We start from the raw sequence: 22,190 nt of genomic DNA, 5'->3' as shown, positions 1-22,190 counted from the left end.
CTCCACAATCTGCTACCAACATTGCCAAGCACCTGATGTTTTTTCCTGACTCATTTTGTACCAAAATCTGAACTGAACGGCTGACTCTCCTGAAATTATATATATTCACTACTTTCTTCACTTAATGGGGATATTCATATTTTCCACTACAGAAATATTTATATGCTTAGTTATGGGACTTTATAGCAGAGATGTTTTATAAATATATGGAATAAGTACCTTTCTAAAAATCTGAAAAATTCTGAATTCCAAATAACATCTGTCCCTAAAAGATTCAGATAAAACTTGGGGATCTGTAGTGATTTGGGCATCTAAGCAGATCAGATCACCAGCTTTTATATCCCTGCAGTGACCTGGGTATGGTGATAGTAAAGGCAAAGTCAAACCATAAGACAGGCTTCCCACTTTTAAGGAGGTTGCATTCAAACTGAAGAAGAGCCACATGAAGCAAGATTATAAATTCCTGGAGAGCAGGGGCCCATAAGTTCTTTTACATCCTCATTAGTAGAGTATTATTTATTAGTAGGGTATTTCAGAGGGCAGATTATTAATTTCCAGTCCATTAGAGAAGACTTAAGTGTACCTCTGTAGTGCTCAGTTCTCATAGACAGCAGAACAACATCCCCATCAGATCTCAAGTCAGGATTCCCGCCTCTGTATCCTCTGGTTCACTTTCCTCCTCAAACCACAGTGTTGGGATCCTTCATTCTAATCACTGAGACATCATCTGGCTGTGCTTTTCTCATGAGCTTGGATTCCCGCTTAAGGTGCCTTTGTTCAGGTTGCTTTAAGACTTTAGCAACCATGTGCAGGGAAATGCCAAACTGGGATTACAGTTACTTCTCTAATTCAAGTAAAACTACTACTCTGGTATGTATGTACAGAATTGGTGTCCCTGAGATTAATATTAGCTTTCCATAGCAGGTGATTTTTCTTTATGTCTCATTTTCTGTGCTGTTACTAGATTATCTTCCTTCTGAAGGAGAAAAAGTTTATGTTACCTATTTTCTTTTTTTTCTTTTCAGGAAAAAAAATATATATAATTTAATTAAGTTTAAAACCCTGAAGAAAAATACATGCAATTATTAACTAAATATGTTCAAGAGATTCCTTATTTAGTTTATGAGATAGTAATCATTAAGCAAACAGATAAAGACGTTTCCATTCTCTACCTTTTTTAGTCACACCCTCAATAGAAAAAGTAGATTATTGGTAAGGGAAGTCAATCCTGTATTGTCTCACCTTTCAATAGGAAAGAACTTAAGGGGAGTGGTGTTCTACATTTAGTATATTACCTTTTTTTTCCCCCACAGTCTAAAATAGGTTCAATAGTGAAGATATTAGGAAGTGCTTATTAGGTTTAGGTTTTTAAAATCCTTTTTGCTAAGAATAGCATAAATTATTAACCACACAGAAGTTCTTACCAGAGTTATCTTTTTCCAGTGCCATGAGTTAAGGAACTTAGCTGCTGGAATAAAGATGAGGTTTGGGAAGGCCCATAATAATGTTTTCTGGAGAGGAATTAGAGTTGGTTTTATTTTAGCATGTAACGTTTTGACCATTACAGCAACTAAGCCAGAAAAGCAATGGTTTCTGTCATGTGGACTCTCAGGAAGCATGCTTTCACAAGGTAGTATATTGTATTGTGATAGATAATAATTCTGTGCTTAGTGGCTTGGGATACAATACTGTGCCTGATAAAGAGAGACAGTTAACCCCTTTGAGGGTGTTTGGGTACATGGATTAAATTACATGATCAGCTCTGAATTGAAAGTTTACCTTGTGGGCAATTTTGGAGATAAAGTGGGTAATCGGGTGCAGCATTTGGGCATGGGTTTGAAGAGCACAGATGTGACAAGGACAGAGTAGCCTCCTGATGTTAAAATGTGCAGGTATTTACTTGTTATGGGAAATAGTGCATATGAATACATAATCATTTGATTTGTGCCCTGGAAACGGTTAGGATTTATGGTTGGGGACATCTTAGGCTTCTTTGAATATTTCTAGTTTTCCTGCAAATCATTTTCCATCGCCTTTATCATCTGTCTGCTTTAATTAGATATATGGCTTTGCATACATATTACAATTTAGGTGAAATATCATTTTCTTGTGCACTTTAATGGAAGGATTAAGCAAGGCCAAAACCAAGATAGGAAATTTCATTAAAATGTGTCATATCAAATTTCACTTTGAAAAATTAAAATCTGGAATGTATACTCTGTAGAAGTAATGAAATTTATTTATCATTGATAAGAAGGAACATTGACTTCCTTTTGGATAAGACCAGATTTTCAACAAGTTGTTATAATTCTGCAGTGACTTGAGAAAATTCCAGTGCTACCTGTGGAATTAAATATCCAATATTCTTCTGTTTATAAATCAACCTCATGTCTTAAGCCTACATTTGAAATTTGCCACTAGGACATTCTGTAGTCCTGTCTTCTTGTTTTGCCTCATTGCAATCTTTAATATTATAAATGAGGGGGCTAGACATTGCATTCTAAGGTGCCAACTATATCACTGCAGGATATCAACAAACAATAAAACAGTAGGGAAAATGCCCTCTAAATTAATATTTTTGAAGTATCCTCTAGCAAATGACCATGGACTGGGGCAGATTAAAAGAAAAAAAAATCTCTGAGAGTCTCAGACTGCTCAAGAAAAGCCTTGCCTTTGTTCTCCTTTAGTGGAGGCTGGAGCCAAAGCAGGAGATGGAGTAACGCAGGCCAGAGCTTCTAGGTGGCCAGTGCAGATGCTGATAACCCAGAGCAGGTGGCAGTGCTGGCAAGTACCGAGCATGGCCAGTCTTCCCCTCAGTCTTTGCCCTCTCTCCTTTGATATGCTCATCATCTTCCTGCTTTTTAGTCCCTTTCTGCCATCTAGTTGGCAAGAGACTGGATATACTCAAGATGGGCGGTCTTGTGTGATGGTTTAAGACACAAACCTTGGCATTACATAAACAGAAATTTGAATCTCAGCTCTATGAATTTGGGATCATTACTTCATCTCTCTAAGCCTTAGCTTTTCCTCATCTTTATGATGGGACCAATGATAAAATTACCTCAAGGAGATAGTATAAGAATAGGAGCCCATGTAAAGCATCTTGTACAACACCTCACTTAAGGGGCAGGGAACAGAAGAGTGTGGTCCTTGCAGTTAGGGATTCAGACCCCAAGGTTTGTAGTCCAACTGGCACAGTTTTCCCAGCATGCTGCAGCACCAAAACCTCCTGTGCATGGATAGTATGTTAGCAAGTGTTCATTGAGCATCTTCTCTGTGATAGCAACATCTGAGTTTGGGGGAACCTCCCTGTCAACCTTTTAGGGGGTCCACAGGAAATGATTTATAGGATGGAATGCATGGACAGCACATAGACGTGAACCTTACTTCCCAGACTTTGAGAAAGAGGAGTTGTAAGGAAATCTCAATTCTTGGGGGACAAGGTCACACAGACTTTGTACATTTAACCTGTACAATGTGTAGTGGCAATCTACATCCATCATGAGTGATTGCAGATACTAGAGAACAAAGAGCTAACTAAAAAATAATAAGGAAATGCTTATAATTTTTTTAAAAGTTGATTAATAACACAGCATCCCCCTTGACATGCATAGGCTTTTGAAAAATGTTACATCTCTAAATGCCCCTATCTTTTTTAAAACTCAGGGTTGATAATGATAAAGACACATTGAAAGATGAATATTGAGCAATTGCTAAGCTCATTAACTAGCTAAAAATTTAACCCATTACAAAAACATCCTAGGTCTTGATTTACATTTTTGTCTCAACAAAATTACAAATTAGTAGTTGTCACAACCTTTTAAACTCACTCATGAATGGTTAAAACCAGCAATGTTAAATCTGTGAGTGGCAAGGGTCTACTTTAATAATAGAGACATTCATGTGAATAGCTTAGTCTTATGGGTAATTATCATGGGAACAGTAACAATTTTGGATCTCATTAAACAATTGCCTAATTAATGTTATAAATTTTGCTTGATTAGAACACAGTCTTTATAGTTGTTGCTCATGCAACATGGTCAGCCGCTCTCACAACTATTTTAAAAAGTGAAAAAGAAAGTTGACCTTTGGTTCATAATTTTAATAATGTTTTATAAATTTGTTCAGAGAGGTAGTTATTGGATAGGAATGTAATAATCTTTATGCCTTGAGTAATCCATATTTTGTGAATTATGTGTAGTAGCCATTTTTTTATGTCTTACTCCTTTAGTGTGCTGAAATCATTTCTATAGGTTTGCAATGCAGTCACTACAACACAAATAGACAATCGGATACAATAGCTGAGAAGCTCATGCATCCAGGACAATCTGTTGTAAACTATCAAGAATTTACCATGTACTTGTATCATGTCAGACTCTGGACTCTCAGTGGCTACTTCACCTCCACACGTATGCTCCTCCAGAATGCAATAATTATGATAAAATGCAAAGATATGTTTTTTTAAAAACTCAACTTTATTGAGATATATATGCCCCACTTTAAGTATACAGTTTGATAAGCTTTGCTGATGTACACACTGATGTAACCATTACCCCAATCAAGAACATTTCTAAAAAATTACCTACCTATAAAATTTCTTGTATACACCCTCTACCACCAACCCCCACACACACACCTCCTGCCTCAGGCAACCATTAATGTGATTTCTATCATAATATATTACTTATATCCTTTTAAAAGAAAGTCACATAGAGGGAATCACAGTGCGCTCTTTTGCACCCAATTTCTTTTGCCTAGCATTATTTTTAAGATTCATGCTGTTGCATGAATAAATTTCCTTTTATTGCAGAGTAGCATCCCATTTTCTGAATATACTATAATTTGTTTATTCATCCAGCTGTTGAGGTCTGTTTTGGTTTAAAGTTCTAGGATATTATGAATAAGAATCTTTAGATTTTTTTTTTTGTAGTATCTTTGTCCGGTTTTGGTATCGGGGTGATGCTAATCTCCTAAAAGGAGTTGCAGAGTGTTCTCTTTTCTCTCATTTGAAGAAAGAATTTAAGGGTAGTAAGAATTTACCAATGATTCCACCTGAGCCTGGAGTTCCTATGTGGAAGGATTTTAATTTTGTCTTTTAACACCTTTGTTCATTTCATCTAGGTTGTCATAATTAATTGGTATCAAATTGTTTATAACACATCTTTTTTTTTATCCTTTTAATTTATGTGAGAGCAATATTTAATGTCTTCATTTCCGTTTTGATATTGATTTGCAATGTTTCTTATATTTTTTACTAGGGGTTTTCCAATTTTATTAATCTTTGCAAAGAACCATCTTTTGGTTTCATTAATTTTGTTCAATGTTTGTCCATTTATTTATTGATTTTTCACTCTCTTATTTCTTTCTACTTTTTTGGACTTAATTTTCTTTTTTTTACCTTCTTAAAGAAGATACATCATTAATTTGAGACATTTTCTTTTTATGCAAGCATTTAAAGCTATAAAATTTTCTTTAAGCACTTTTTTTGTTTGAAATCCCACAAAGTTTGGTATGTATGACTTCATTATCATTCAATTCCAAAATATTTTCTAGCTTCTCTTCTTATTTCTTCTTTGACCACTGCGTATGTTGTTTAATTTCCAAACACTTTGGAGTTTTCCAAATATGTTTTTGTTATTGATTTCTTACTAAATCCATAATACTTAGAAAATATATCTATAAGATTTCAATCCTTTGAAATATATTGACACTTCTTTTGTTCCCAGCATATGGTCCATCTTACTAAATATTCTATGAACACAAAAACAAATATATATTCTGGTATTGTTGAGTATAGTAGTCTATAAATATAAATGTCAATTAGGTCACATTGGTTAATAGTGTTTTTCAAGTCTTTTTTATACATAACGATTTTCAGTTTATATTTCTATTAATTACTAAGAGAGGAATATTCCAACAACATTTATAAATGCATGTATTTCTCCTTTCAGTTCTGATATTCATGTCCTTTTGTAGTCTCTTATTGGGTACATATACATTTAAGATTATTATGTTATGTCATCTTAATAAGATGGCCCTTTCATCATTATAAAGATTATTCTTTATCTCTGATAATTGTTCTTTTTCTGAAGTCACTGTGTCTGATATTAATATAGCTGCTTCAGTTTTTTAAACTTTTTTATTATTTATGTTTTTATGGTGTGCATTTTTCCTTCCTCTTACTTTTATCTTTATATTTTTATTGCATTTCACATAAATGACATCTAGTTGAGAATTGCCTTTTGTGCCCAGTCTGAGAATCCCTCACTTTAGTTTAGTCTATTCTTAATACATTTCTTGCTGTATTTGGGCCTTGTTGCTTGTTTTGTTTGTCCCATCAGTTCTTTGTTCCTGTTTCCTTCTTCTCCTGCCTTCTTTTAAATTAACTGAGTATTTTTAATATTTTAATCTCATCTATTGAATTATTAACTATACCTCTTTGTTTTTACTTTTTTAGATATCTCTCTGGGGTTTAGTATGTCCATTTTTAACTTACCACTATCTTAATATAACATTATACTACTTTATCATTAAGAACTTTAACGGATACTTAGATTTCCTCCCTTCCTTTCTTATTATTTTTATACATTATATTCATCCATGTTATAAACCCCAAAATACATTCTTATATATTTTTTGGACTATAATATGTCTTTTTCAAACATTTAAAAATTGATATTTTCTTTGGAATCACTATTTTTTGACCTGAAGAATTTTTTTGTTACATTATTTATGGTGTAGATCTGCTGACAACTTCTCTTAGCTTTTGTTTGTTTGAAAATTTCTTTATTTTACCTTCACTTTAAAAATACTTTTGTTGGATATATAATTCTAGTTTGACTTTGTTGTTTCATTTAGCGCTTTAAAATTGTAACTTCATTATCTTCTGGCCTTCATTTTTTCCTCCTGAGGAACCAGTGATAATTATTATCTTTATTTCTCTGTACATATTGTATCTTCTTTTTTCCTCTGGCTACATTTTAGGGGTGTTTTTTTTGTGTTTTGTTTTGTTTTGTTTTATCATTGTTTTTCAACAATTTGACTTTGAAATAGTCTATTAGGGACATGCAGTGACTTTTTCATTTAATATATATATATTTTTTTGTTCTAGAAGTTCTCTTTGGTTCTTTTTCAGAGTTTCCAATTCTCATGTTTATATTTTCCTTTATATTCTTAAACAAACATTTATAAGAGCTCTTTTAAAGTTCTTATCTCCTAATTCTGTCAGACATTTTCATCACTTTTCTGTTTGTTTCTCTTATTTTTTTCTTGCTGTTTTTTCATGTTCAGTATATTTATATTAGATGCTGGACACTGGTTTACTAGGGTGGTTCTAGAATTATCTCTCCTCTAGAGCTCCTTTAGCTTTGCTCTTATGGTATAACCCTGGGGTCTCTACTGAATGTCTCACCTGTTCAGTGAGGATTCTTCTTCACTTCAGTGCTCTGTCCCACAGTTAAAACCACCTCAGCTTGCCAAATGCTGAGCTCTGACTCCTCAGCTCAGCAATATCTTGTGATCTTCTTGGGTTTCCCTCTTCCCAAATCAGGGGTGCATGTGCATGTGCATGCATGTGCCTATGCATGCGTGTGTGTGTGTGTGTGTGTGTGTGTGTGTGTTCCCATTATGTGAGATGCCAGTGCTGTACAGCAAAATGTTAAGTGTCTAAAAACTGTTGTTTCATATATTTTGACCAGTTTTCCAGTAATTTATGGCAGGAAGGCTATTCTGGTATTAGTTCTCTATCATGACTGGAAGCAGAAGTAAAAATGTGTCACTTTTCAGAATAAGGAAAAAGCATGAGGGCAAAATATGCTGATAGGATGAAGCCCGTTTAAAAGCTTTAAGGAGGCATAATTGGAAGAGAATGTGTGTCAATGGATGCAGAACATCTTGTAGATGATAAACCAGGAAAATATTGTAGGTCATGGAGCAAGAACTCAGCTCAGAGAAAGCTCTGATCCAGGGGAAAGAAAGAGGTAGATTCGCCTGCTCAACAGTGGAATTGAGAAAATAACAAAAAAATAGAAGCAAACTAAAAAGTAGAGAGTCATAAAAAAGTTGTATTATCTAAGATTCAGAGTTTCTATACAGGCATAATAGGGCAACGTGTAATAATTTGCTCCAATTCTAAGAGAACCGGCCAAGTATTCAGTCAGAATCAAAGTAATTGAGTATTATACTTATTATTCAGACTTTATTCATATAATCTATACTCTGAGATTTTCTAGTTCCATATGAAGTAGTGACTGCACATTAAAATATTTGATTATGTCTGGTGTGGCAGCGAAAAATTACCCAATGATGTGATAGGGAAGCTCAGCAAATGCTGGAATTGGGAAAGTAGCAGTGGAGGAGACACCAATTACTCAGCAGGTGTGAGGTTGTGGGGTGCTTAGAATATCTTCACAATAAGAACTGAAGGAAGACAGATGCTCCTTCAGCAGGTAATGAGTTTTAGGTATCTTGTTAAGCTGAGGTTTAGGGAGGTAAGCTAAGGATCTTTTAGAAGTTGAATTTTTACTGGATATGATCTTTTCATTTCTCTCTAAAGATGAAATTATGAAACAAGATAGGATACCAAAAAGACTCAGATTGGGAAATGGGAATAATGGATCCTCATGAACACTGCCAGAGTGAGCTGAGTGTCCAGTTATTGTTGACCTCATGGCAAAAGTGGCTTGAAATCTTGCTCTGTCATTACTGAAAATAAACCTCAACAACTCTGAAAACTTTGTTTTGGAAACAGGTTAAATATAATACATAGTAAAAAATGAAGATTTTGGTTTATATTTTGAGCCAGAATATGTAAAATGTTTATTAAGATCACATAGAATAAAACTTGAAAAACTAGTCTTTTAGCACCTTGGAATCCAGGAATGAAAGTCTCTATGACTTTAGTAAATCAGGAGAGGGATATGGGTTGTAGCTCCATAGAAATTGCTCTAACATAGTGGATACATGTAAATAGGGAAATTGAAATATGTATTAGAGATTCAGAGTAGCCCAAGTTTTTCTAGGAAAAACATTCAAAAATAATATATGCCATGAATCCAACAATTAAAGTATTATAGATTAATTCATTACATATGTATTAACACCAAATGCGTGAGGTATTATGCAAGATACTTTTCTATATACTGTGATCAATAACTTTGTAAAGGAATTATAATATGCAACATTTCAGGTAGTTTATGGACTAGCAAAAAGAGAACACATGCAGCCACCCACTGTTAGAATAAATTGTGCCTTATGTATGTTGTGAGAAATGGTATGGCCACACAGTATAGAGACAAGCATGCTTTTCCATAGCCCTTGATTCTGGGGCAGGTTGTAGGGGTGAGGTGGGTGCATCCCTAGAATATGTGGGCTCCTTGTCTATATAAACTATTTGATTAAATATCCTATATAATAAAGAGGTAATATGAAAATTGACCCTCACGCCCTCACAAGATGGCTGCTTATGACCAGGCTGGCAGGGGGGTTAGTGGGGGACGACTAAACGACTGAACAAGCAGGCTGCGTGGGGAGACCAGGCCGGCGGGGGGAGGCAGTTGGGGGCGACCAGGCAGGCAGGCAGGTAAGTGATTAGGAGCCAGCAGTCCAGGATTGTGAGAGGGATGTCTGACTGCTGGTTTGGACATCACCCAAGGGGTCCCAGATTGGAGAGGGTGCAGGCTGGGCTGAGGGAACCGTCCCCCTTCCCCCGTGCATGAATTTTGTGCACTGGGCCTCTAGTTGTATTATCAAATTAAAAATACATGGGCTTGTAGGAGGTATAGTAATTTATGGATGAAGGTTTACAATATTGGGTAGAGAAGATGAGCTTGGGTATTTGCTTATTGTCCAGTTAGTGCATGTGAAGATCGTTCCAATCTAGGTCCCCCTTTTTTCTTGTCCTTTATTGTCAAACGTACCACTTCTGGTTAATTTTACATCTCCTATTATGAGAAACAGGTAGCAATGCTTTCATTACTTATAAAGCCATGGATCTCTGAAATCTCTTTGTATTGAAACAGAATAGAATTTCCTTCCTCTGTAATTCCCCAATACTATTAAACTAACACTGGTTATATTGTTACTCATGATGCTGTGCCATCCAGTGTCCTCCATGAATACTGGCTTCTAAGGAGAACTTGAGGTTGCACTGTATTTTGCTGGTAATGACCAAATGCAGATCTTACCAAGTGTTCAGTAAAGTGTGAATGATCATTTATTATCTGGTCATGTTAAATTTACCATTTGGAATTTTATAGCATAAAAATAAAGCAGCACATATTTCAACCAAGTCTTCTCTTGAACTCTTGAGGTCCTAATCACTGTATTTCTGGAACATGATCTCTTTCCATGTGGACTGTACCCCTGCTCTCCACACACTGCCAGCAGCGGGAGAGGGGCACTTACTCTTTCTGCAGAGGCGTCTAAGTGCTCTGCTTCCTGGCAAATTACAGGCAGCGGTAACGTAGAATCATGTCCCCATGACCTGCATTAATGGAAGGGGAACAGCAACAGAGACCGTCTAAAACAGCAAATAGACCAAACAAAATGTGAATTTTAATTTTAGGTATTTTTCCCTGAGTCTATTTTCCTTGGACCAGGACCAGCTACATAATTTGAAAGACTCAGGGGAAAATGAAAATGCAGGGCCCCTTGTTTTAGACTTAAGAATGTCAAGATGGCCACACTAGGTACCTCTTGATACCAGATGTGGATGAAGCAGAGGGGCATGCACTCCTGACCCCGGCCTTCCTGTGCTAGTACTCAGGCCCCTGCTAGGCAGAGAGCAGCAGCAGTCACTGGACAGGGGCAGGAGGGGGAAGCACAGGGTGTCCCCGAAAATGTGTACACACTTTAACAGCTGATAGCTCAATGTTGAAAATAAAATACATTTTAGTAAACGCTGTCCTTATAATATTTGGGATATCCTATGTATGTAGAGGGAGGGGAGTTGGCACCAGAGTGCGTAAGTGGTGGCCAAGCACTAAATCAATGACCAGCAGTGGGTGGCAGGACACCCTTGAGCTGAGGCTACAAGTCCCTGAAGCTGCTCCTTTGTCCCATTAGATCACTTCCAATACACATTCACAGTGACATGAAGAAACTTAAGAGGGCAACCACAGAGCATTACACCCCAAAGTGGGATCCTGGTGAGCACTAAGTCCTATGTGACTGGTCACTCGACCCTGATACTGGCCCAGCATTGGACTTTTGTGTACTGTCTATATGAATTGATCATGTGGAAAGCACCCAGAATCACGCAAAATATGACAGAGGGGACAAATTTGGCACAGATAATTTATAATTTGGATAACCCTGGAATGAGATACCAAGAATCGATAGTTTAGAATTCAGTAAATTCACTGGTTAACTGTTGACTTCTTCCTGTTACAGAACCACAGGCTAGGGTGTGAGGATGGAAGATGATGGCCAAGAATGGCTCACTGTTTATGGGCTTGAAAAATAAAAGACATTAGGAGCTATGAATGAAACAGATCTCAATGAGTGCCCTCATAGAGATGTAAACAAGAACAATAGGAACACTGGGAATAGAGAAATTAACTTTAGTGGGCAATGTGGAAAAGCCTTGTAGGAGAAAATAATGACTTTAGTCAGGGCAAGATGGATGGGTAGTATTTTAGTTACCAGAGACTAAACCGGCAGTCGGACATCCCTCTCGCAATCTGGGACCACTGGCTCCTAACCGCTCACCTGCCTGACTGCCTGATTGCCCCTAACCACTCTGCCTGCCAGCCTGCTTGCCCCCAACTGCCCCCCCTGCCGGCCTACTTGCTCCCAACTGCCCTCCCTTGCCAGTTTGATCGCCCCCAACTGCCCCCCCCCCACTGGCCTGATTGTCCCCAACTGCCCTCCCCTCCTGGCCTGATCATCCCCAACTGCCCACCCCCTGCCAGCCTGCTTTCCCCCAACTGCTCCCCCCTGCTGGTCAGCTTGCCCCCAACTGCTTCCCCCCTACTGGCCTGATTATCCCCAACTGCCCCCCACTGCTGGCCTGCTCGCTCCCAACTGCCCCCCCCACCGCCCCCGCCAGCCTGATTGCCCCTAACCGCCTCTGCCTCAACCCTGCCACCATGGCTTTGTCCAGAAGGACATCTGGAAGGTCTCCCGGAAGGTCTCCCAGTCTAATTAGCATATTACCCTTTTATTAGTATAGATGAAACGAAATGATGTTTGTAAAATATTCTGACCAGCACTCCCACTCTAGTGAAGGAGACAGACAGATACAAACTAGTAAAAAATTGGGATGATACGTGCTGTGAGAGCACAGACAGGAGAGTGGCTGTCTGCCCGAGGACTTAGTGCTAGGCTTCCAGGAAGAGGTGATATCTGGCCTGGAGGCTGAAGGGTGAGGATGTGTGTATAAGCCAAAGGGCCTCTGAGAAAGAGCCTTCTCAGGCTTTGAAAACCGTGAGTCCCCTTTATGATCTCTGTGGGGCTCGGGGGTAGGGGCTAACAGCAGGAAGAGAAGGGTGACCATGTAAGCCATCTATAGAGAAATAAAAAAAAAAATGACCTTTCATTAGCATCGCAAAACTACTTTTAGCGATTTAAAATGGCACTCTTCCCTGAGAAAAGGTGAGAGACCTTCTGTGCCGAGTCCTCCTGGAAGTAAGGTGTAAACAAGTTTGCCTGAGAACTTCTGCAGCAGATGTTCTGAGTATCTTCTTCCTTCCAGAAGAAGTCTGGAGCCAGGAGAGAGAGAGAAAAAAAAATTCTCAAGAAATGTAGCTGTTTTTCTCATCTTCATGTAGAGGATTTTGCTTAATTGGCAAACATTTCACAAGACATGGTTGCCTCTTATAAAAACAGGAGTCTTAGTGGTCTTGGTTGATCTGTTTTGCCATGTGTTTGGTGCTTTAAAGGGCAGACCTTTTTCTCTCTTCTTCCTCCAGACTGAACGCTTGCCTTTGCAGAGTCACTTCAAAGGAAGAGAGGTTGGCGGTCTCCAGCCCTCTGTGAGTAACACGGTCCTGCTGCTGAGGTCAGCCCGGGTGGAGCCGGTGGCCACCATTACTTATCAAAATATCATTTGATTTCTATGAAATATTATTTTATTCACCTCTCTGATAGATCTAAGCATCTGTAGTATCATTTTATAAAGTTCTTGTGCTTGCTTATCCCTCTTAGAAGTAACCAACTTTTATGAAACGAATAACCAGGTAGAGGCATCAGTTCTAGACAAAGAGATCATCATGGGGTTCATTCTATAGTGTCAGCTGTGTAAGGAAGGAAGAACGATAAATACAGGAGTTTTTTGTTTTTTTTTTTCAAAGAGAGGAAGGGAGAGGGAGAGATAGAAACATCAATGATGAGAGAGAATCATTGATTGGCTGCCTCCTGCATGCCCCACACTGGGGATCAAGCCTGCAACCCAGGCATGTGCCCTGACTGGGAATCAGACCATGACTTCCTAGTTCATGGGTTGACACTCAATCACTGAGCCATACCAGTGAAGAGAAAAGAATACACAATTTTTTTATAGTATTGCTTATTCTCAGTATGTTGGGCATATGGTCAAAAACAAGTTCATTTTTCTGTGCGTCTTCCCTAACTACCCAGTGCTGAATCTTGAGGTTTCTTTTTAGATTTTGTTTTTTGTGTTTCATTGTTTTTAGTTGTTTGTCCCCCAAAAAAATGTATACACACACTTGGAATAATTATAAAGGCAGTGTTTATTAAAATACATTTCATTTTTTAAATGGAGCCATCAGCTTTTAGAGTATGTATATATTTGGGGGGGAACACCCTGTATATCTCATGCATTCATTCTAAGCTTGAGCCATGCTGAGGGACACCTGAAGTTCGCAGCCTTCTTTTTCTCCAGTTTACCCTTAACTGATACTAATTCCAAATTTCAAAACCTGAAACTGACTATAGTCTCCAGTCATTAGTCACAATTTTCTATTTAGGAGATACCACCAGTCTTGTTCAGGTATTGAAAGCAACAAAGGACTAGAAAATGAAAATTTGTTGAACTTTACCTTACCATGCAATAGTTTGTGGGATAAGGAACCAGGGACATTACCATTCAATAGTTTGTGGGATAAGGAACCAGGGACATAGACTGTAATGAGTTCTCTTCTTGCTTGTTTTTACCGAAGTGCTAGAAAAATGCCAACAGCTGTTCTGCTAATGTAAGCAATGTTTGAATTTTTAGAATGGACTAAATAGCAGGAGATTTGACTATGAAGATGAGAATCCAGTGGGGGAAGATGGAATTCAGCAGATGTACCCTCTCTACAACCAGATGTGCTACCAAGACCGGAGCCCTGGCAAACATCATCAGAGCAACGATCCCGAGAGAGTCTACATCAACCCCCGAGAGCATTACGTGTGACGGCTCTGCTTCTAGTGGGTGTTCTCCCGAATGTTATTCCCAGATTGGGGAGAGAAACCAAGGTCAATAGTTATTATTTTGCTCTCTCTCATATAAAACGGTCCCCCTCTAGGTATCAGAAGTCGTGATGAATGATTTGGGGCCAAGGGCGAATTTCTTCCCTCCAGTAAGACTTCCTTCACCACAAGCTGTGTCTGTGACCTTGACTGCAGCTTTGTGTGTTTCTGTGTCGATGGTGTGATGGTGTTTAACTACTAACATCTGGCCTACAGTGGCATGTTCATTTTAAAGGAGAGCATCTGCCTGGGAAGCCAGCAGTGATTCTCCAGAAAGAAAGGCCCCAGCTGGGAGTGTTAACCTCGCTGGGTCTCAGGCAGGCCAGCCTGTACATCTGTCAATCAAACAGGCAGAAAAAGGAGTTCAAAATCCATTTCACTAATTATTTAGTTGGAATTTGGCTTTCCCTGATATGCTTAATATGATCACAACACCTGTGTACAAATAAGAGGCCTGAGGAAAGAGGCAAAATTTGTTCTTTATCCATAAAACAACAACAAAGGGCAGTTTAAACCTTCAAGCGTGTTGGTTGCTTTTAGACTCTTGCCATATTGTAATAGATGCTCCTTCTTGATCACTGAGGTCCCGAGGGGTGTATTTCCTGCCTAGTCTGCGTATCTGTCTAATGTTGATTAGCGGAGTGCTAACCAAGGTCCGTCTCTTGCTCTGTCCCTGTTCCCACACTTCTGTTCTTTACTAGCCAGATTAGCTTACTTCTCACCTATTAAATTCTAAAGACCCTGTATAAACGGTGGACAGCCTTGAGCCTTTTTCCTCTTCTGTGGTATTGTATATGACAGGCTCAGCTTTCCCTCCTGAAACCTCTTTCAAACTAATCCCATGCACACAGGCCTTTACCCCCTCTGCATTCTTCAGACTACGTATTGTCCATGGCGTATCCACCTCAGAAAAGCGTGCTAGAAAATCACTGTGAAATAACTCCTGTTTTGAAATGGCAGGCGGAAAATTTGAAAACTGAAACAAAAGAGCCACTTCAATGTGGCATATGTGCCGAACCCACAAGTTGTCTTTGATCCCTCCTCCCCTGCGATACCTGGTCAACAACAAGAATAAAGAGATGCCAAAACAAAAGCCAGTAACGTAGTGACCGACATACCAGTGTATCCTGCACCACTCTGGTGCTTGCCGATGTTAGTCTTGAGTTTTCTCACTTCCCTTTGCCAACTTTTCCCTGCTGAGATTCAAGGTGGTAATTAGAGTGGGGTGAGCAGAGGAGGGAGCACAGTTACAAATGTCGATCAACCTCCCTCACAGCATAAGGAAGCATGGTTTATTGTGGGCTCTGGAAGATTAGAGGTATGCCACTGATATAAAAAACACACCACTACAGACTTGTCATCTGTGAGGAAAGAGTGACATAGTGCTATAAAATATTATATATTTCCAACCTAAGCTTCAAGGGGGCGGGAGAATATTAACACAGATTTCTAATGAGATACCAACGATACCTTGTGATTCATGTAGGGCTGGCTCTAGTTTTTGCTTCTGTGTTTGTTTCCTTTCCTTAGTTTCCTTGGTCAGAGAAATCATCTGGTTGTTCTACAGCAGTAATACACTCCCCCAGTGGCCTGGGTGACCTATTATTCTGGGAGAAAATTCTCAGTGCTTTGGCTAGGTAATTAGCAATTTAAAAGTGATATGGGATCAAAGGGTAAATTCTAAGGCCCCTCTTGGCTGTATCACAGAGCTAGACTTTACTGCCCTATGTAGCAAGAGGACACACAAAGGATAGATTTGATTTTATTGCGTGGAATCCCATCAGTGAGTTGGTGTAACTAAAGGTACAGGAATCCCTGCAATTAATTGTTTTCCAACAGAAACATGACTGTGGTCAGAGCTGTTCCTCCCAGGGAAGTGTTTTATAAAATCCTGGATGTTACAGAGGAGGAGATATTATGGAGCATCGTCTCCTTCAGAAAGCTAAAAATGCCTCACACATGGGAGGCGGCTTCCAGGGTCCTGCAGGGAAGCAGGTTGTTGGATCAGTGTCTTAGAAGTTCACCTGGGGCCCAGTGGGGAATAGAGATGTCTTCATTTGCACAAGGGAAGGGAATTTGGAAGCACTGGGTTTGAGGTGCCCTTTGACTTGCTATAATACCTTCCCTACCAAGAAGAACCCACTGTTGCATTTGTAGGATTCTCAGTGTAGTTACGGAAAAGGAATTTCAGCATGTGGATACCTCCCTCACAGCCAAGCAGTTCGATATCCTTTTTGCTTCTCTGTCAGGTATGGTATTTCTTTAACAAATGCTAGATTTTATAGCTGTTGGCCCCTTGCATGGGTCACGTAAGCTGTATAATTGCATCCCATCTGTTCTCTCCAAATACTGAGTGGAATTGAAAGGAGCTTTAAAAGGGTTTGATCAACCAGCCCCCTCAACCAAAATATACCCTCCAAAATTAGCCTGTCAGTCTCCACATTTGGAGCCTAGACTGCTTGACGATGGCTATCTAAAATTGGAAGTTAGACTCTTAAAGGTCAGTGAGTGAGGCTTAGGGATGTAAGCCACAGCTGATACTGGAGGCTCTCCTGGTTTTACTAAAACACACTGAAACAGAAATGAACCCCAGAGCACTTACCCACTCATGGTACAGCTCTGCATTTCAAGGGGGAGTATGTGTGTCCATCCTAAACACACAGCTTTTGTGTGGGCCGCCCAGGCTCCAGGAGTGTGTACTGTTGCTACAGTAGCAGATAACCAGTTCTGTGCAGACCACACTACAATCAAGCAGCTGGTCCACATAGGATTGGTGTTGTAATGGATAAGAATTTAGATTAATTCTTCAATGGTGATTTGTTCTGTCTTCCATAAGGGTTCCCCTATCCCTGACTTTGTATGTGTTCATATGTGTTCTAAATTTGAAGAAGTCCATGTTCTTTGGGGCATGTCATATAAGTCTTACCAGTGCTAGGTTTCCCTGTGACATGCCCATCTTAGATACTAAAGAAATGTGCCATAAACTAAATTAACAGGTCCCCTCATTAATTTTTTATGGTCTTGTTTACTCATAGGGATAGTATAGTTAGTCCATCTTTGAGAATGATTGCCTAAGTCCTCTTTAAGAGTAATCTAAGATTTACTATTTGTTTCTCACTGTGCAGTCTTTCCCTGCACTGTGCTGGTCTCCTGGTGCTATTCTTTACATACAATAGAGCCTTCCCTTCAAACCTCTTATTTCCTGGAGGCACAGAGGATAGAACATTATACCAAGAACCAAAAGAACAGGTTCTACTACAAGCTTCACCCTTTCCTAGCCATGGAAATTTAGACAAGTCACTTAACAAGTCCAGGGTGTCAGTTGCCCCTGTCCGTAAAGCAGAGATTATAACACCTTTCCTATCAGCAATATGGTGAGACTTATAACAATGGATGGACTATTTGTAAGTTCTCTTCAAGTGAAAATGCCTATGTCTCTATTATTGTTGCATGTTGAACCTTTGCAGCATTTTGAATACCATAGTGTCCCCAGGGAGAACCAAGTGGCAAATGTAAATTTCAGACCTGATTTGAGTATAAGGAAGACATTCCTTTTACTGTAGTAAATGTCATATAGAAACCTTGATACCTAGATTTTAGCCTTTCACGCTTTGCCTAGAATTGAAAGTACATGTTACCATGACCAGTAGTTGCTGTGGTTTTTCAAATTACTACTAATGACAGCTGCCGTTACTGAGTGCGTAGTATGTTCTGGATTCTAGGGCAAGAACCTTGAGTGAATCATCACACGGATTAGAACCAAACTCCTGTTTTGTTCCCTTTCCAGCAGCCCCCGTGGGGACAGAAAGGCCCACACTCCCACGCTGCACTCCCACGGATCACGCTTATCATTGGTCTTCTTTCAAATCTGTTTTTGGGGAATGGTGTTAGAAAAGAGGGTTTTTGTGTGGTTTTTTTTTAATTTTAAAGCTGAGTTATAAGAGGAAACATGGACAAAACCATAGAAATGTTTATTAAGATGACAGCAAGAACATACACTCATTTTCAGTTAGTTTTTGAACTTCTCAAAATGCTCAGACCCATTAGATTAACCATAGCAGCAAAAATAACCAGTCTTATAAATAATTAAAACCACTCCATTTCAGTTGGTTCTGTTTTAGTGGCACAAACTTCTGACACCTCTTGCTCAACTTAGTTCATTGCTCTGTTTAGTTTGTTTCACCTTTATTGAACTCCCAGGGGTGGTGGCACTCTTATACTGGACAGCAAGGATGAAAGCTGGCTTTGGTGGGAAGCCAGACGAAGAGGAAGGGTGTGAGGTAGAAATGTCACACAGTTCTGTGCTTCTCTTGTTCCTGTGCTTAACTGACAAAGTCTTTTGTCCTTGGCCTATTTGCAGATCTTATAAGAGAACCAGGGACTTCCAGTTCTTCGGTTAACTAAAAACTGCTTTTTGCAAGCCCATTCAACTGTAGATATGACTGGCTTAATCTTATGGCACCTGAAAAGGAATTTGTATTCCCTTCTTTAGAGAAAATTGTTGTAAGCTAGACTTGGCCAACTTGGCCACTTGCAATTATTATTTGCTTTTAGTGGCCTGTATGTAGTAAGTAGAGGTGGGTGAGGGCTGTAGATATTCTTCCCCCAAACCTAACACTGACATGAGGTTTTAGACCAATTTTTGCATCACCCATGTTTATAAGTAAGCAGGCACTAGAAGTGACATCCTGTAACAGTCAACCTGTCTTGTAAGCTTGAAAAAGTCCCAACTCTGTTCTATTAAGGAATCCAATAATATCTTAAATGAAAGGGTTATTAGAAATGAATCCAATAATATTGAGGCAGACTCAGTGTTAGGCACCCAATTCTGTTTAAATTCTAGACACAGAATCTAGGGATCCCAGGGCTAGTGGGCTTGCTAGAGTCTCCCACCTGTTCAGGGAAGTGCTGGAGTGCCCTACAGTATTTGGGCCAATCCATGTACCTTTAACACCACCAGTTTGGCCATTGAAAATGATTACTCATTAACAAAGCCTATGGTGTGGAGCTACAGATAAAGCTCTTGTAGTAGCCTCTGAAGTGACTAGAGCAGGAGTGGGGAACATCTGGCCCGCGGGCAGGCTGTATAAGGCCCACAAAATCATTTGGTCTGGCATTAGGGTTGAGTTAATTAAATGCTTGACCAAATATAGCAGGCTAATTTTCAAGTTGATAATGTTGTAAGGCCTGCAAATGACGTTATAAATATCCAAATGGCCATGGGCAAAAAAAAAAAAAAAAGATTTCCACCCCAGGACTAGAATTTTTCAAATGCTATATAACAACTTTTGGAGTGTGTCTTTCCAACTGGGATACTTCAAAGGTTAAATAACTACCCCTTTATTAAGACTAATTAACATATGTCCAAATAATTAAAATGCATAGAATGTAACAATTTGTTAAGGATTCCTCACACTAGGGTGAGGTAGATGTATTCACTGCTGTAAAGTCAGCCACCTGCTGAGTAGACTCTCACTGGCATTTCTTCTTAGTGACAGCCTTTTCCTTCTTAGGGATTTGAGTGTGTGGTATGTGACAGGGAAAAAGGGCTACTTAACATTCGCATCTGAGTAAAAATTTGCTATTCACATATACAAGAGAACCCTTACATGTGCAAACATCTCACTATTTCAAGCCCATTTTATTATATTTGTTTTAACATCTCTAAAAAATGGTTAGAGGAGAAGGGAGGCCATGTTTACCTTGACAGCTATAATATGTAAAATATTAGGGTGTTTTTTTTTTTTACTCTATTTCTGATATTAAGATAGTTATTTTCTGCTCAAATTGCAATTTGGTTGTGGAGAGAATGTCAAAAACTCATATCATACAAAGCATCTTTTTATCAGACATTATCGATTGAGACCATGATGTGGAATTGCCTTCTGTATCTCAGGGGGAAGAGAAACCACCAATGACAATTAAAGCGTTCTTCATTCCATAGGCTGGGAAAATTCCCTCCCATGGGTCCATTCTCCGGAATATTCTAATCAGTTTTGGGGAGCTAAGGCCATGATCTGTATCAAATTACATATCTCCCTGCACCAAGACGTGCTAGTTACAGTCTGTATCCTTCTGGCTGTGAGCTGTAGGGATAAATGCCTGGTTTCAGGGGAACAGAGGTTGTGACTATTTATGGCCAATGGTAACATCTCCATGAATTGATAGTGGGGAGGGCCCTGCCCTCTAAGTGTTCACACTCTGTAGCTGTGTCCTTTACAGTTGCCACTTGCAAGCGTTTTACACAGGAGTCATGTCAGTTGGACCCAAGGAGATATACTCTTGGACTTTACATTATTATTGGGTTATAACTGCCAACCCAAACAATTTTCAATAAACAAAAAGCAGCATTCAGAGATACTTCAATCTTTCCACCAATAGCTGCCCTCTTGGGTTTTTGTCCAGCACTACCATTAAAGACTTTATGATCAGGTTCCCTGTGGCCTAAATGGGGTGTATTTATTACCATGGCCTGGGATTTCACTGTGAAAGTCGATTAGAGGAGATCTTGAGGGAAAGCCTCCCTGGGAATCCAGAACATTGGATTTTCTACACTGCTTTGGAACGGTGGCCTCTCCCGCTACAAAATATGCCTGACAGTCATGAGGAGATGTTTTATGTGTCCCCTCCAGAGGTCAGGAATGTACTTCAAACACAAACACTGTCCCTTAATAGCTCACAGTGGATTTATGATGCCCAGGATTGCACATGATTTTCCAAGTGAACGGGTTCCCTTGTTTTGGTTTTCTTTCTAATAATCACCAGTATTTTTTAAATCCACCCTACCACAGCTAAATGAAATTCCTCTCTTAAGCTATGTTGATGGCTCAGCGTCCATCGTGTTTTAACTACAGGCAGCAGTATTTTGCAATAAATGCACGAGATTGCACTTGCCCACACTGTGGCTTACTTATGCCTTTGCTTTTTCACATGGCCTTATGGGAAATGAGCACATACATTCCCATCAACTGAGCACTTTAATACCCAGAAGCGCATTTGTCATCTTAGGTTTCATCGTGTATTTGAAATTCCAAGTCCTTTGTAAAAAAATGTTAAGTAGCTGGTATTGCTACTGGATCCTGGATTATTCCACTTGTCCATCCAGAAAAGTTCCTGTTTATCCTCTCCCTTCTGTTTCTACTTCTAAGCCAGTGCTCTAAGACATAACATCTGCTCCAGCCTGTTCACTCTCCATGTGGTCTTAACCTCTTCTTTACCTCTCAGTTTCACTCCTGGGAGTTAGTACTCTCTACCTCATAGGGGTTTTATGGAGGGTGAAAGAAGATGTTTAACAATTGTCTTCAAGAGAGAACTTACTTTTAAAGTGATTTTATAAAAAAAAAAAAAAAAAACCACACACACACACAAAAAAAAAAACCTTGGCTTAAAAATGAGAAACTCTATAGCTATTGTATTTTTTACTATTTCTGTATTGCTATTTTTATTTCTGAAAAGCAATTTCTGTCTGAATAGAGTCTCTACTCTGGTTCTAACTTTCTTCCTATTAACCCTTTCACACTGGAATTGTTCTCTCTACCTTATGCACACCGCGAATGATATACTTATGAAGCCAAAAGTAACTCTCCCACAACAAATCCACATACTTTTGCTTCCATTGCTAAACAAATTAATGTCTTCTGTAAAGATGCATCTGGCTGTGGACACAAGAAGCAAATGAGGTCTCACTCTGGCCCTGGCAAGGTCTCACCCTGTGCCTTGGTTCTCCCCATATTAACACTAGTTAGTTCTGTAATTTCATAGCACCTGGGGATTGTGAG

The 22,190-nt window shown here is 39.2% G+C and overlaps 1 protein-coding gene across 1 annotated transcript in view; it reads left to right on the top strand.

The window, feature by feature from the left end:
* Positions 1-21,372, top strand: part of NECTIN3 (nectin cell adhesion molecule 3) — a gene marked incomplete at its 5' end in the record, with an annotated part of 146,362 nt that extends 124,990 nt beyond the window's left edge. The window contains 2 exons of the mRNA XM_079766311.1: positions 12,912-12,974; positions 14,177-21,372. Of these exons, the coding sequence (XP_079622437.1) occupies positions 12,912-12,974; positions 14,177-14,356 (243 nt within the window). The 3' untranslated portion in view covers positions 14,357-21,372. The remainder of the gene's footprint in view (positions 1-12,911; positions 12,975-14,176) is intronic.
* Positions 21,373-22,190: the final 818 nt, after the last annotated feature.

This window comes from Cnephaeus nilssonii (genome assembly GCF_951640355.1).
Source record: "Cnephaeus nilssonii genome assembly, chromosome: 3".
In the NCBI taxonomy this organism is placed as follows: Eukaryota; Metazoa; Chordata; class Mammalia; order Chiroptera; family Vespertilionidae; genus Cnephaeus; species Cnephaeus nilssonii.
The sequence above is the reverse complement of the archived record's forward strand: the minus strand, read 5'-3'. Positions and strand labels throughout refer to the sequence as shown.